This window comes from Pagrus major, chromosome 5, assembly GCF_040436345.1.
Source record: "Pagrus major chromosome 5, Pma_NU_1.0".
In the NCBI taxonomy this organism is placed as follows: Eukaryota; Metazoa; Chordata; class Actinopteri; order Spariformes; family Sparidae; genus Pagrus; species Pagrus major.
The window spans coordinates 8,271,994-8,287,433 of record NC_133219.1 but is presented as its reverse complement, the minus strand read 5'-3'; the positions used below and the strand labels follow the sequence as shown (position 1 = coordinate 8,287,433).

General features: G+C 40.9%; 1 protein-coding gene across 1 annotated transcript in view; it reads right to left on the bottom strand.

Annotated features, from left to right (window-relative positions):
- Window positions 1-15,440, bottom strand: part of LOC140995816 (probable E3 ubiquitin-protein ligase HECTD4) — a 40,938-nt gene that overhangs the window by 21,621 nt on the left and 3,877 nt on the right. Inside the window, exons 2-29 of the mRNA XM_073465930.1 lie at window positions 14,377-14,930; window positions 12,259-12,348; window positions 12,036-12,163; window positions 10,284-10,392; window positions 9,361-9,499; window positions 8,763-8,933; window positions 8,483-8,675; window positions 8,224-8,385; window positions 7,123-7,236; window positions 6,869-7,009; window positions 6,538-6,773; window positions 6,304-6,446; window positions 6,129-6,199; window positions 5,935-6,040; window positions 5,688-5,808; window positions 5,450-5,578; window positions 4,985-5,109; window positions 4,397-4,550; window positions 3,605-3,708; window positions 3,217-3,415; window positions 2,993-3,112; window positions 2,799-2,903; window positions 2,202-2,365; window positions 1,795-2,040; window positions 1,185-1,377; window positions 520-624; window positions 320-412; window positions 48-216 (exon numbers count right to left, since the gene is read on the bottom strand). Of these exons, the coding sequence (XP_073322031.1) occupies window positions 48-216; window positions 320-412; window positions 520-624; window positions 1,185-1,377; window positions 1,795-2,040; window positions 2,202-2,365; window positions 2,799-2,903; window positions 2,993-3,112; window positions 3,217-3,415; window positions 3,605-3,708; window positions 4,397-4,550; window positions 4,985-5,109; window positions 5,450-5,578; window positions 5,688-5,808; window positions 5,935-6,040; window positions 6,129-6,199; window positions 6,304-6,446; window positions 6,538-6,773; window positions 6,869-7,009; window positions 7,123-7,236; window positions 8,224-8,385; window positions 8,483-8,675; window positions 8,763-8,933; window positions 9,361-9,499; window positions 10,284-10,392; window positions 12,036-12,163; window positions 12,259-12,348; window positions 14,377-14,930 (4,384 nt within the window). The remainder of the gene's footprint in view (window positions 1-47; window positions 217-319; window positions 413-519; window positions 625-1,184; window positions 1,378-1,794; window positions 2,041-2,201; window positions 2,366-2,798; window positions 2,904-2,992; window positions 3,113-3,216; window positions 3,416-3,604; window positions 3,709-4,396; window positions 4,551-4,984; window positions 5,110-5,449; window positions 5,579-5,687; window positions 5,809-5,934; window positions 6,041-6,128; window positions 6,200-6,303; window positions 6,447-6,537; window positions 6,774-6,868; window positions 7,010-7,122; window positions 7,237-8,223; window positions 8,386-8,482; window positions 8,676-8,762; window positions 8,934-9,360; window positions 9,500-10,283; window positions 10,393-12,035; window positions 12,164-12,258; window positions 12,349-14,376; window positions 14,931-15,440) is intronic.

Here is a 15,440-nt window from a genome sequence, read left to right as displayed (position 1 = left end):
GGTTTCACTTGGCAACTAAACAATGACATAAGAAAGATGATATGTACCTGGACCTGGTGTACCAGCCGGTGTTGTGGTTAAGCTTCTACAATGTGGAGCGATGGTAACATGGAGCAGCAGCTCAGTGCGGTTCATCAGACTCTTCACCAGAGCCTTCGTTTTGGCCAGTGAGGTGATACTTCTGAGGTGCATGGTGTTTACCTCCTGAAAGAACTTCTCCCTGTCGGTGCAGATACATAATGTTACTGCACGAACTGAACTGTGACAGCTGAGGTAATGTCATCTGTTCCAAGAACTGGGATGATTTTTAATTAATTACTTGCCTCAGTGCAAGGACAACATTTTCCAAATCACTAAAATCGAGGGGGACCTCCTTGAGTGAGCAAAGTAGTTCCAGCTCCTTAATTTTGTTCTAGTGCAACAAAAAAGAAAACAATTATGAATATCAAAGCAAATGGCAGTTGTAATGATATCATCTCTAGAGGAAAACTTGTAAAATATATGTGTGGCGCAGAGTACCTCAAAAAAATGGTAGTCGTGGAAGAAAGGAGTGTTGTTCTCCAGTTTTCCCTGATGGGCCTCCTCTACCTCATTCTGCCACTTCTGCTCCAATTCTGCGACACTCTGAAAGCAACACAGGAGGTAATCCGACACACAGTCAGAATTACATTTCTTTCTTCTCTTAAGGTTGGTAGTCTGATTTTAGTGATGCACCATATGGATTTATTTTGCCGATATCAATATTTACGGGCTTCTCAATGCAGATACTGATAAGAAAAATTGATAGATGATTCTGTTGATTTTAATATTACTCTCATGTTTCCAGGTTGTATTTAGATAAACAATATCTCTCCAAATATGTTGACATATCAGAAGCATACCGGTAATTAGAAATATAATAAGGTAGTGTAAATAAGCCAATTTCCGGGCAGCAAATTAATAAATCTTAGAATAACACAGTAGAAGTAATTCATCAATCTAATCTACCTACCATCAATCTAAGTCCCTGCAGTTAACAGAACGTAATTAATTAAACTATCTTAAGTAGAACTTTCTTGAATAGCCTAATTAAAAACTGACAAAATGACCGATGTAGTGCAAAGTGTTTACGGTGTGTTTACCACTAACAGCAAGCAAACATAAATTAAAGCATACTGTATTAGTTCCTTGTAGCAGAAGCTCACCTGCAGCTGACGCTGCATTGCATTGATCTTCTTGAAGGTCTCAACCATGATCTTACAGACCAGGTCATACTCCTCTGCGTGATCCTCGCGGTATTGGTAGTTGACGAGCGATTGAAGGGCATCCACCAGGCTTAGATGTTTAATGACACAAGATACTATGACCTCCTCCATAACATCTGGTCTGATCACCTCCCTTAAAGAAGAAAAATGGTTGAGTGAAATAGTTTTACTTTATATAGGGTATGCAGTGATATCGCTATCTTCTGTGACCATTTTATCAATAAACTGATAAACATACAACTATGGCTGGGGCAAACTTCCAGCTATGAATGGGGAGAGCTGCGATACAAAATGCCTAGATGTTCCATTTAAAAGCAGGGTGATTCAACCGTATAAAATCGAAAGGACTTTCAGGACCAGTCAGAAAAAACATTAATATTTTGTAAGCTGGGTTCTTGCCAATTACACAGTCTTAGAAAGTGTTGCTTTATGTTGCTTCACCTCTCTTTAGCCTTTGGTAGTCTGCAAAAACTTGTGTGCTTGGATTTTTCCCATTGTACAGTGATGTCAAATACACACCCTCTGTGCTATAACAGAATGGACCTCTTACTTTATGCTAGGACGGAATTGTGGTCGAGCCCTTCCAGACACCTCTCGTAGTCTACCCATAATGCCTGGAGGGAGGCGGATACGAGGCAAATCGAAATAGGTGCCCGGCATGAGGCCTGGGGGTGGGATGAGCACATCAGAGGGGTAGGTAAACTCCCGGTCTTCTTCAATAGTGAGTGGCAGAGGTGAAGGGCTGGGTGTGAGTGCAGGAGAGATTGCACCATTTGCTTCCACCTGCCACTGACACCTAAAGAAAAAACAAAGCCTGTCACCAGTCTGTCATCTAAGCTTGTTCAATTTTATACCACTTAAGAATGTGTACCAAATCTTACAGTGTGCTATTTTTACCACATGGGCAATCAATATCACTGGGAGACATTTTGTGGTATGTTTATTCAGCTGTGTCACCTTTGCAACAGCTTTGAGCAGAGCAAATCGTGGCAGGCTTCCTCCTCTCTTGTCACCTCTGGCCCGTTATACAGGATGCGGAGCATCGAGCAGGCGAGAACTGACAGACCCAGTGCAAGGTCTGCCAGGAAGGGGAGGCCTCCAGAGACGTCCTCTGATGACTCCTAAAAACAGAAACAAAAAGCATCCTCAGAATCAGGGGTCGCTCTCATGTTCCATACAGCCAGTATGACTAAACAACGGTAAATACAGATGTTTGGGACATGCCAGTGCTTCCACATTTTACCTAGGGCTGCGACTAATAACTATTATTAATCTGTGGAATATTTTCTTGATTAACCGATTAGTTTTTTGGAAAATGTTTGATCAGTGCTTCCCAAAGCCCAAGAAGGCATCCTCAAAAGTCTTGTTTTGTCCACAACCCAAAGATATTCACTTTACTGCCAAAGAGGTGTAAAGAAACCAGAAAATAATCACATTTAAGTAAGTTTTTCCCCCTTAAGAATTACACAAATTGATTAATCGATTACCAAAATAGTTTGCGATCAATTTAATAGTTGACAGTGACTTGATCAATTGCTGTATCTCTAGATTTACCTGAGCTCTGACAGTGCAGGAGAAACCCCACATGGCTTTATCAGGAGTGTTGTGTTCACGCCCACTCCTCATCTCAAAGGAAAACGTCACAGTGTCTCCTTCAACCTAATAAAGGACACGAAAAAGTTGCTCTTCAAGACTGTATACACACTATATATTCACAGTGTACATATGTGCAAAACAACTTCTTTTACCTTGACGAGGTCTTTGGGCCATCCTGTTCCCAAGACACTACGACTGCCATATCCCAGAGTGTTCCCTCCGTACTCCGTTACTTTACGACTGTTGGTGTTGGGACCAGCATAGATAACCAACTAAAATATCAGAGAATAAATTTAGTGCAAAATATACCAAACTAGAGCTTTACTCTGCTTGAGACATTGCACACAATGTATGTGAGAGCTAAGGGAGTCAATACCTTGTCATAGTCATACTGGGAGGAGCAACGAGAATCAAAGCGAAGGTACAGGCAGCGAGCTCCTGGGATGTGTACCGTCTCTTTGAACTTGTAATTGTCCCTCACAGGGTGCACCGTTTCTACTGTCTTCCCAGCAGCCCATGGGGCAGGGATCTTCAGTCCAGTCAGGAAACCGGGCTCCTCGCGTTCATCAAGGATTCTAATATTAAGGATACAAAGGAATTACTGGTTTTAGAAAACTGAGCTTATGACAGACAAGACAGCTAGCACTTAAGTTGCCGTATAGCCTCCTATAATCATGATCAAATCAGATTGTCCTCATTAAAATGCTAAATAATGATTCATTGTGAATTTTTAACATTCTAATTGTCATCTTCAGAAAACTTACTTGTCATCAGTAACACATGACTTCGCCCCCTGCCCTAGAGGGCCACCCATTAGTGGAGGCTCATCAGTGAAAAGTGGTGACTGAGTCTTTAGTAACAGGGCAGTCTGGAAAGCAGAGAGTGAAAATAAATACTTTAACCTTCTTTAACCTTCATCATTTTTTTCCTAAACAAGTTGCTAAAGACAATAACTACAACAACACAATCATGAAAGGTGACAAATACATTTTTGTGTTCAAGTTTTTTGCTCAAAAATCACATCACGCAATCACCGTCAGTTAACAGCGGCAGCTCCCTGGCTCTCACTGCAAATTGTTGTTTGTTCTTAAAAGGTTGCTTTGTGGGTTGAAGTTTTTTTGACCAATTTATATTTTGAGCATTATCCAGTGAAGGATCTGTTTTGTTGTCACTGTTGATGGAGAGGAATGTTGTAGATCACATATTCTTTTTAAGACTGGTCTGAAATTACTTTTTCTTCCTTTACGTGGACTGAGTTACATTTCATCATAGCTATCTACAACAGTTTTAAATGTGTTTAAAAGAAAAAGCTACGTATGGTACACATTTGGTATCAAATTAAAGAGGACGTTGTGTTTTTTAAATGAAACAACTTGTAATTGACACCTTCTTTCTGTTTTTGAGATAGAACTGTTTGTTCGGGTGTGAGGCTCCACAGTGACCTGCTAAACATTTAAGAATTCTGTTGGGCTCTAGAGGGTTGATAAGGATGACTGACGGAAAAACATTTTTCTTGTAATGCAAGAATTTACATTTTGGATTGGCAAGACTCTAACCTGGCTGGTGTAGAGGACCAACTGCACCAACTGAGGCATGAGGGCGTCGGCGAGTGTGAGGGTCTGCAGGTTTGGGTGCATCAAAGTGGTGAGCAACACTGGCAGCAGGTGCCCGAGCATGGTTGCCTTGGTTACCTGTTCCAAGCCTTTCAACCTGAACAAGAAAAGAGAAAAATAAAATGTTACGGTGATGGATCCTAGACAGAAAAAACAAGATAAGAAATGGGCAATTTAGAAGAGGTGAAACAAATCCACTGTGATTTAAAGAACCAGCATCCATAAATGATTTTTCATGCACGCTTTTATTCTCCTTAAGGAGGCCGCAGCATCATGACTCAGATTTAACTAAATCTTGTTTCACGGTGAAATAGTGCATTAGAGTTAACCAAGAGAGCATCATGTCTGGTTGTATTTCTGTCAGTTACATTATGGTATTATGGTAATAGATATTGACTTCAAATGTCTGCTCATGCAATATTGTTAGTAGATTTTAAAAAGGTATCTAGCGGCAGCTGTAGCTCTCCCAGTGAAAGGTTGTTTTCCCATCCTGAAAAGGTACTTTTAATAGAAATGTAGTTAAAGGTTTACCTGGTTTCTCTGTCAGGGATGTCGCTGTTAATGAGAGCTGTGGTCACCTGCTGCAGGGTCTCCAGCACTTCATCACATCCCACCAGGATCTTGGTTGCTAGGGACAGGATACTGCTTTGCAGCTCCTGAGGACAACACAAAGCATAGGCCCAAACTTACGTAACCTCTGCTTCCAAGATATACAATGATCATACATCTTTTGTACAATACGGAAAGTGTACACACAAAATGTCCTTACTTTTATGCCAAAATTCCAATCTATTAGCTCAATCTGTGCTATTGGTTTACATAGCATTTAGTAACAATACATCCTTAATTAATATAACACTGTTAACTAATATTAAAACTGCAATAACCACAAATAATAATACATGAAAGAACATTCATCCGTTGTTCCGTTGGATTGGTTGGTCTTACAGAAACACACTCCACGTGCACAGAGGGGTATTTAAAGGGGATGTTTACCTGTACCTTCATTGTTTCCCCTTGTAGGGAGCTGTCACTGTCGTCGTTATCATCCGGACGGATAAGAATGGTGTTACTGAGGAGGTGGTTCTGAACAGCCATGAGGTAGCGCAGACTAGGTGAGACCACCTACAAGGAGGGAAAACCATATCAAGTTTGGCAATAGTGCAATCTGACAAAACATGTTATCTCAGTCAACACAGATGGCATTTTGTTCTGTTGAACTAATATTTCATACTGGCACAGTGGAGAGCAGCTTCTGGAAATCATCTCGGGCGACAGTCTGACATTTAGTAATGAGGAGGCAGGATTCCCGGACTACAGTCTTGAGGATGCAGTGCAGGAGCTCATCACTCAATCTGTAAAAGAGATTTTTAATAATAGCTAATTAAGTTTTTAAGCCAAGACATGCTATTGTTCTGTGCTGGTTATTAAGGGCTATGGGAAATGATTTTGCACCCTATATTTACATAATAGCCACATACCTGTAGTGGTCATCCTCTTCACTCCCAAATCGGTTTTTCTGCAGTTGGTCTGCCAAGTTTGTAAGGATGACATCACGAAGTTGAGACAAGCCGCTGTTCCTTTCACCTGAGTGTCACAAACAAATACACAGAATATTAGATACATTCACCACAAAACAGATTAGGTGGCAGTAATATTAAAATGTTATAGTCACCTTCAGTTAAAACCAGTTTCAGCAGTTTGTTAAGTTCAGCCTCCCCCTGATACAAAGTATTCAGGCCTGAGCTACAGAGACAGAGATGATAGTAACAAAAAAGGTGCATTTAAATATCATTGTGATCACAAATTGTACAAAAAAAACTATTATTTGTGTTTTATATATGACTTACCTGATGGCCAGGCACACTTCTCTCTGAATCTCTGATCCTATCTGATCCACTGGAGCCATAAGTAGCTGCCACAGGAGCAGACCTGAACGACGCACACTCTCCCTGTTTTGCTCTGACTGAGGATTGAAAAACCTAAAAACAACCTGGCGAGGAAAGAACAAAAAACAATCAAAAACACAGAAAATGTCTGCGTCATTTTGTGCAAAACAGGCCCCAGCTGCACCTCAAACTTACCTGGAACACAACTAAGATGCAGCGGATGATGCATGTATCTCCATTGACCATGGCCTTCTCCATGATGTCACAGATGCTGCTAAAGTGACGGGCCTCAATGGGATGTTGTTTACCCAGTAGGGCCCCCAGTGGCAGGCTGTTGCTACTGGCCGCCAGCAGGTTGAGCTGGTGGATACACATAGCACCTACATGATGAAGTAGCTGGTTGATCACCTCGCCAGTGGCCACAGTTTCCTCTGTAAAAGGACAAGTATTGCAGATGCTGAAATTTCTGACTTCATTCAAAGAGCATCTGGTGGTTTCAGTAATTTTTTAAATTTTTTTAATTTACCTTTGGGTTCTTTAATGACATGGCTGACACCGAGCCTATGGCACACATGATGAAAGGCTTGGTTCCCAGGATTGCACCACTGATCTATGTAATCACTGGAGCAGGTCCAGATCAAGTTGTTCAGTGCATCATAACATGCTCCTGCAAAGCGAAAGATTACAGAAATAAAGGTCACTCAAATGGTCGATGCATTGTGTGGTTATCCTCTGTGAGTTCAGCACGTAACAGCAGAATGTAACAAAAGGTGAGCTCACCTAGTCCTGCCACCTGGGCTCCCCTGCCGAGAGAACTGCCAGGAGCATCAATGAGGTCTGCACGGCTGCTGAACTGACCGTCAGCCAGGTTAAAAACCAGGCTGGAGGCTAAAACTGACAAAAAAATGAAAGTGAATAAACTAATTGCTGACAATATTGTAGAGTTCAAAGCTTTGGGGTTCCTACATTTTTTTGCCCTTTTACAAAAAAAAAAAAAAAAAAGATTATTCAGTCACAAATAAGGCATCATGTTTTATCAGCGTTTGTGAATATCTTTGTTAGGGATGCATCTATTTATGGGTATTGGTACCAATATTCACCTTGTTGACTGCTATCAGCCTATCGTCAAATAAGGAGACATTCAAAAATAGTAGTTGCTGATTTGTGTCTGTTGTGTCGCACATTCATGATCCATCAGTTTGTAAGGCTATGTAAATACTAAAAAAATCTGTTGATTGATTAGGTAGTTGTATAGTAGTCAAAAAAGGCTTTTAAAGCAGTTACTTTTTTAAAAGTTTATATTATTTTCTTCATGTGAAAGAAGATTATATTAAAGGTTGTCTCAAAAATTTGTCTGATCTAATGTGTGGTCTTTCAAAAATAGTGTAATGAAGGGCTGAAAGACTTAAACAATTAAGTTATTTTTTTATAATGAAGACTTATAGGACTTATTAAGACTTCCCCAGCACGAAAAGGGCATAAATAACAGAATAAAAATAAAAATACAACAACAGAAAAACATCAGTGTCAGCATCGGCTATTTAAATATCTAAACAGTATCGGCCCAGAATTTCACAATCGGTGCATCCCTTAGTCTATATTAATGTTATGTGTGTTCAAATGTACTATCATCAAACCCCTTCTTAGGACTTAAAGCTTTATTCATTTTATAATCAGAATATTTGGCATCCATCAGCAGCTCAACATGATGTCAAATGCTTGATTTATTTCTTGACTTTCCAAAGTCTTTGTAATGTATCATTATCTACATTTAATCTCATTCTTTCTAACTTTTTGAGAAAAACAAAATTGCAGAAAGACTGATGACAGAAAACTCAATACAGAGAGGATTTATAAGTGTCTGTGTCTGTGTGCTCTTACTTTTGAGAGAGGAGAGGCTGCTGGTACCGCCAAACAGGGAGCGTGTGGCCGAGCTCCCAGATACACCAGGAGGGGAGACCAGCATCACTAGATAAGTTCCGCACACATACATAGGGGTTTTTCTCAGGGTCTTCAGAGGGAGTCCACAGCTAGTGTTGACAGCTATAAAACATTTAAAACATTGAACGGTCACCAGAGAATATATTATTAACCATATGAGCCACATGATTTTCACATTAAAGTTTTGCTGATGAATTACCAGACTGTTCCTCTTTGACTGTGTTGGTGATTGCAGAGCCTGTTAGAGCAGCCAATGTGGCAGAATGGGAGGCCCGGAAGCGTGACATTCGACTCAAGAGAAGCTCATTCAAGCACTTTGAAGACTCGCCTTCCTTGCGAGTAAGAATTACCCTCTCCTGTAAGATGTCTGCAACGCACAACCCCGTCTGTGTCTGCACCGTCGACAGGGAGGAAAGAAAACATCAAAGATGGAACACAGCCATAAACAAACTGTGTGTGGCAGGGCATGTAGTACTCACAGACAGGTGAAAGACATCCATGAAGACAGAATGGCCTTTCTGCGTCTTCTCATTGAGGCTGGCTGGTGACCAGACCCAGTACAGGTAGGTTCCATCTGAGCAGAGGTGCAGCGTGGTCATGCTGCTGCCCACAGGGAAGTGATGGGCTGGCATGGGCACAATCTGGCACACCTGGAAATGGAACAGAGAACATTAGTCTTGGATTAGTCTTGGCTATGGCTATACTTGTCATTTCAACTGAATTTTAATGAGTTGGTTGGATTTTAATGGCCACAATTAGACTGAACATAGCTTTTATATATGCCCCTTCTTCATATAAATTCAAATATGTCTATCTATTTCCTCTTCATATCTTATATGTATTTGCATTGTGGCTTTATTGCATCCTGAATAAAGAGAAATGCTGCCCCATTGTGGGCTTTCATGCCTTGTTTATTTGATCAAATCATTTTGATATTGCATGATGGGATAGTAAATGAAAAATAAGAATTTCTGTGAGAATCATGCTGAAAGTTAAAATGGAATAACACTTGCAAGGTCACATTTACTGAATGATTCAGCATCAAATTGAAAAGAGAGGAATTAGAGTACACAGTACCTGGAGGGTGAAGGGGTCAATGACCTGGCACAGCTGATGAGGCTTGGCATCAAAGGAAGAGGGACGGTGGAGGAGGCGACCGCTGCTGAACACCACCCAGCCAGGCTCCAACTCTTCATTTCGACAGTACACAAAGCCCCTGCACAAACACAAACACTATGCATCTATTTCTGTGTTCTATCTGAATACTTCATTTTTGGATTTGAAGATAAATGAGTTGAGTAGCAAAACAAAATCAACTTCTCTACAGACATTACATACCAATTCTTTCCACAAAATTAAGCATATTCTTCACCCTTTTCAGTGCTGAAAATGACATATAATTGAGAGTTTGCCCCACAAGAAAAGAGTTGGTGTTGCTTGTTTAAAGCTGTCATGGGTCTCCAAATCTAGTTTTTCTCTTAACATTGCTAAGAGTTGTGCTAATTGCTGAAGGTTATCGCTGCTTACAGAAATGTTTCTTATTCAAGTTGTTATTTCTCAGATGGAAATGAGAAAAGAGAGACGCTTCTAGCATATAATCAGCTAATTCACAGGCTAAATCTTCCATATATATCTTTTCCTGCCAGTGAAAAAAAATGAACTCTAGGACCTCTGAATTCTTAAAAACACATTGTGAAAGGAAGCTGCCTTCTGCTTGCAAATTGGGTAATTTGCTACCACAGCATGGAATTAAGACCACACGCCCCTTTTGTCCCTTTTTACAATCAACCAAATCAATCAAAGACAGTTGGGAGGATGTGATTGTGTACTGCAGATATTGATTTAAAAAATGTCCAGGAAATAACACCATTGTTGCATTGGGATGGGTAAGTGATAAGGGATATTTTTAGTGTTTCCCTTCTGTCTTTCTGTCTGTCTCTCTTGCTATTCTCTGAGCGCTGTGGATAAAGAAAGGCAGGCGGGAAGGAGTGTCACATTACCTCAGTGTCCCATGTAAACCAGAGCCCAGCTTGCTGAGTCCTCTCCCAGAGGAGTTAGTGGTATACAGATAGAGCCCGTCTGTGGCTAGACAGCGCCCGAGGTCAGTGTCTGGAAGATACAGGGGCAAAAAAGAATTTGATATAAGGTTAATGACAGATAGATGACAGATGACAGATGATGGATAATCACAATGATAAGTTGGGGGAGGTATCAACAGAGTAGTGGATTAGGATGCTAAACAAGGCATCTGTTTGCTTTGCTTAATTTTTCATTGTGAGGATTTTGATGCCTCCAGAGATCTAAGATTCTGGACTGATCTAGTGTCAGCTTGAAATGTAAATATGCAAACCTGTTCTATAGATATGTGCCCTGATCAGCTTCCATCACCCTACAAGGTCAGCTTGCTGGAGAGTGAACATCACTCTTTCCTCCTCTGCTTTATCACTTATCCTCTATAGAAGTGTGAATCTTCACTGACCTCAAGATTTGATTTGATTGAATTTGAACAATTTTCGATGCATCACAACGTCTGGCATTATCAATTTTTCATAATTACTGCACATGACTACTTTTTCAGAATTGAATATAAGCAATAAGATAAATCTAATTTCCCCTTTAATCTAGAAGTTCCTGTAAAATCAGACTACAACAAAAATCTGCATCTTTTCAATACCTGTATCTTTATGACCAACATCAGTACATAAACAGTACAAACACAACACATAGGCAATCAGTGCCTTACACGTGTACTGTAATCTACAAAAAAATAATATCGACATAGCAGCTCTCAGACAGGGCACATCCCGAATGTGGCAAACATCACAAACATGACTCTGCTGCACACACCTCTCTCACAGTTGAACGCAATTCATGGCTGATTAGCTAGGCTCGCTGTATTCTTTGAGGTGGCACGTTAGATCAGGGTTAACATGGATAGTAATTATTGTACAGCAGATTTTACACACAGCGTGAATCTTGTCCAGTCTATGCTTTCCAGTATGTTCATAAAATCTAAAATGTGCCCAGATGTCCGCTTTCAAAATTCTGGGTGCATTTTGTAATCGCTCACTGCTGATATCTGCCCTCCTCTGACACATCCCCTAATATAATATAAGTGTTAGCCTGATGTTCACGCAATTCGATGCAAACGAGCAGTGTTACAACGTAACTTTACAACTTTATTGTCCAGCCGAGGCCAGAAAATCAACAATCAACATAAGCTGCAAACTCCCAATTATACCCTGTCTCTGCATCGATGCATAATCGTCCACGTCTGCATCGCAATACATTCTACACTCTAATCCTCTAACAGTCACAGCTCTTCTCTTTGATTCAACATTGGCCCTAATCACCTAACTATACACACATATATAGTATACAGTAAAATTAGGCCCATGAATCTTGTACCAGGCAATGCACTCTCCACCCTCCATTTTCACACACTAAATGCATTTCATACAAAGGGCATTATAAATAATCTAAAGGTGAATAAATAAATCAGGGAAGCACGGCAGTATTATATGAAATATGACAGGCACAGTCCTCTCTACAATCTGCAAGCCACAAAACTAGATATCAAGGTTCAAGATTCAAGGTGATTTATTTGTCATTATACAACACAGGCTTGCATAACGCGTTATATCTTAGGTACAACACATAACTAATCACAACCACATGAAAGAACTGCACTGACTGTGACCCATTATTCAGATTTATTTTGGTTTTACAAATGTAGAGGTTGATCATGTTACCTTTACTCTCTGCGCCTCCAGCAGAATTATCAGGTGTGGGCAGCATGTCCTCAAAACCCCAGGACACACTGTGTTTGCCGCCCAGGAGGCAAGATGGAGAGCCTGGGCCTCCTTCCAGAAGCAAGAGTCTGAAGCAGGAAAGACACAGTGTGACACAGTTATTCATTGGGAAAGTCTATTACTGTATAGCTATCTTTCAAATGAACTAAAGTACGCCCCTTACCTGTACAGGACATCTGACACAGGGAGCTGGCCCAGATCAGTTTGTTTCTGCAGCAGGTGAACAGTGTGGATGAAGGTCTTCAGAGATCCCCTGGAGAAGAGTTTGGCAGATTAGTCAGGAGGCCTCAGCATGAAACACAAGGGAAAATCCCTTCTTAAGCTGTTCTGAAACTGTAAGTGGAATAATGCTTGGCTCGGATTATGGAGGGGACCCCATGTAATGTGCTAGGAATTAAATTCAATCTATTTTGAATCTGAATAAAAGATTTTTTTCCTTCAGAGTGTTGCAGAGAGATGATGCTACACTGTGAGTCTCTGCAGGGTGTAATGAGCAACCTACTTAAGTTTGTGCACTGTTCATTTACTGCTTTGCCTCATCCAAGGCTGAACTGTTCAGCAATTCTATATTCAGGGAAAAGATGTATGCAAAAAGGGACCTGCTGAAGCTGCTATTCTGGCAGTTTCTGATGCAGAAGTGAGGCTTGTAACTATCTCTGGAAAACAGGTCAACATTATGATGATATAAACTGATACTATTGACTACCACTTTGGTCAATGCCTTAAAAGCCACCAGATGTGTGTTACAACAAGGAAAGCTTAAAAAAAAAAAAAAAAAAAAAATCAAAGAATGTGGATTGTGTATCACCAGCATATCACAGTGTTATTGTGAGCTGCGAATAATTCTGCCATGTGCTGTACAGAAATGTATGTTTTATTCAGTGTTTACATGGCGACAGACAGCACATATGAGTCATGTGTCGGTGTCCCCCTCTCCACTTCACTATGTAAACACGGCAGTCTCAATAGTGAATTTACTAACCAACTCCATCATTGGTGAGGGGGAGTAAAGCTGATGGCTCTTTAATTAGCTCCCACTGTCGGTGAAAAGGCACTGGGGCTGGATGGTTCCAGCTAACAAAGAGCTCTCAGCCTCAACATAAGGCTGAACAAAGAGTGGAGAGTTCTGGTTTTGACAAGTCAAGATCAGTTGTCACCAGCAGAAGCCAGTGTTCAGGCACAAATGCAAAAAATGATATTATTATTTATTAAATAACTTCCTTTGCGACAATTGTTTTTTTTTTTTTTGCATGTGAGCGAAGCAAATATTGGTTATAAAAAGAATCAGCACCACCCTCCCTCAGCCCTGTCTTTCCTAAGGGCTCTGTACTGCTGCTCAGTGGATTTCACAGACTGTAGAATAATGGCTGAAGCTACATCAGGAGGCAAAACAATACATTTGACTTCCATACAAGTATAAATTTCAAACAGCTTATGCTAACAGAGTACAGTTCCATCTACAGCAAGCTAGCTTGAGCAGGCTAGTTTGAGGTCAGAGCATCATAGTGAGAAGTCTGTTTCTGCCCACAAGTTTAAGAATATACACCAAGAGGTGCAACAATTAATTTGTTTAGTTAATTAATTAATTAGTTGTCAACAATTAAATTAACTGCAAACTATTTTGACAATGGATTAATCGGTTTGAGTTGGTTTCTTCTATGACAGTAGACTGAATGTATTTGGGTTGTGGACAACACAAGACATTTGAGGACGTCATCTTAGGCTTTGGGAAACACTGATTGACATTTTTAACCATTTTCTGACATTTTATAGACCAAACAACTAATCTATTTATCGAGAAAATAATCAACAGATTAATCAACAATGAAAGTAACTGTTAATTGCAGCCCTACAAAAACTATGTTCAAATGTTCAGCTACTCTTGTACCAAATAGTACAAACAACACAGTGTGTGTTGAACAGTTTTGAGCATGGAATCAGGCATGATCATCTATGAAGCACTTTCAGTGAAGAGAGAGAGAAGGGAAACTAATCAGTTGGTCAGTTATGTGCTTAATTTAGCTTCACTGCCAGGAATAACTGACCTGCTTGTAAGTAGAGTTACTAATAAAGTAACTCAGTAGTTTTCCACCATGATGCTTCTTAATTACATTATTTTGAATGCTTTTGCCACTTCATGAGTTTGTGTTACTTATACAGTAACAATAAGCCTTCTGTTGACTCTAAATAGTCTTGGTTGTAAACAATGTCTACAAGAGCCAAAAGAGGAATCCTACGAATTGTAAAGGTGGGACAGCAAGGAGAGAATGTATGACCTCACCTGGCACAGGCAAGAGCCACAAGTGCTGCAGCAGCGTTTTCCCTCTGTCGGTGTGTGTGGAGGATCTGCGTCTGAGCATGCCCCTGCTGTTGGCCTGACTCCTGGGCACCATCTTCCAGCCAGGAGCAGAGCAGGCCCTCCAGGCCATTGAGGCAGTCAGCGGGCTCTTTGCTGAGGCTGAGTGGCTGGCAGTCCCGGAGGCAGGCTAGCAGTACCTCTGCTGTGACACCGCAGAGTGCCGGGTCACTGCGAGTCTGGGACTGCAAGAGTGGGAAGACCAGCAGCAGACCGACACGGGAGGTGAAGGGCGCCTGCTCGGGTTGCTGGAGCAGACCTTGTCTTTTGAGCAAGGCCAAGGTCTCCTCATCAGCCCCTCCAGTTCCCTCTCGCTCCTGCTGCTCCTCCAGGGCCAGCTGCCGCTGCGCCCCCCACAGGCCGCGCAGAGCATTGAGACGGTACTCCAACAGGCGGGCATATGCATTGCTCTGATTCCCACAGACGGCACGCAGACGCTCAGCAAGCTCTACCGGATTTTTTGTCTCAAATGTTAGAATCTGTGAGACAAGGGATGATAGTAAGGAAGAAAGGCAAGAGAAAATGCAATGAACAGTAGCTTTTAGAAAAGAATAAACTTTGGAGATGGCAGACACTGTTTTCATATCAGAGGGGATATTCACTCAGAAATATAAATTGTAGAAGAACAGAACAGCGGTGGAGAATTACTGACAGGTATTTTAATTTTGGGTTGTGAGAAGAATCTGTTCTTCTTTACCTCAGTCCAGAATTTAACCTGAGCATAAGTCTGTCTTACACAGCAACATGACAAAAAAGCATTTTAAAAACAATTAGTAGAGCAGGTCTACCATCAACAGAGTCAAAAACAACTAGTTTGTCCACAAGGTGTGTTACATTGTAGGTGAACTGAATTTAATTATTACAATTGTATCAATGTTTTAAACAGAAGTCGTTTCCACAGAATAAAACCTTGAGTCTACAGTTCCTTGGTCTATAAAATAAAGGTCAGTGATAGCAAGGCACATTTGGGATAGCCTATCACAAGTGAA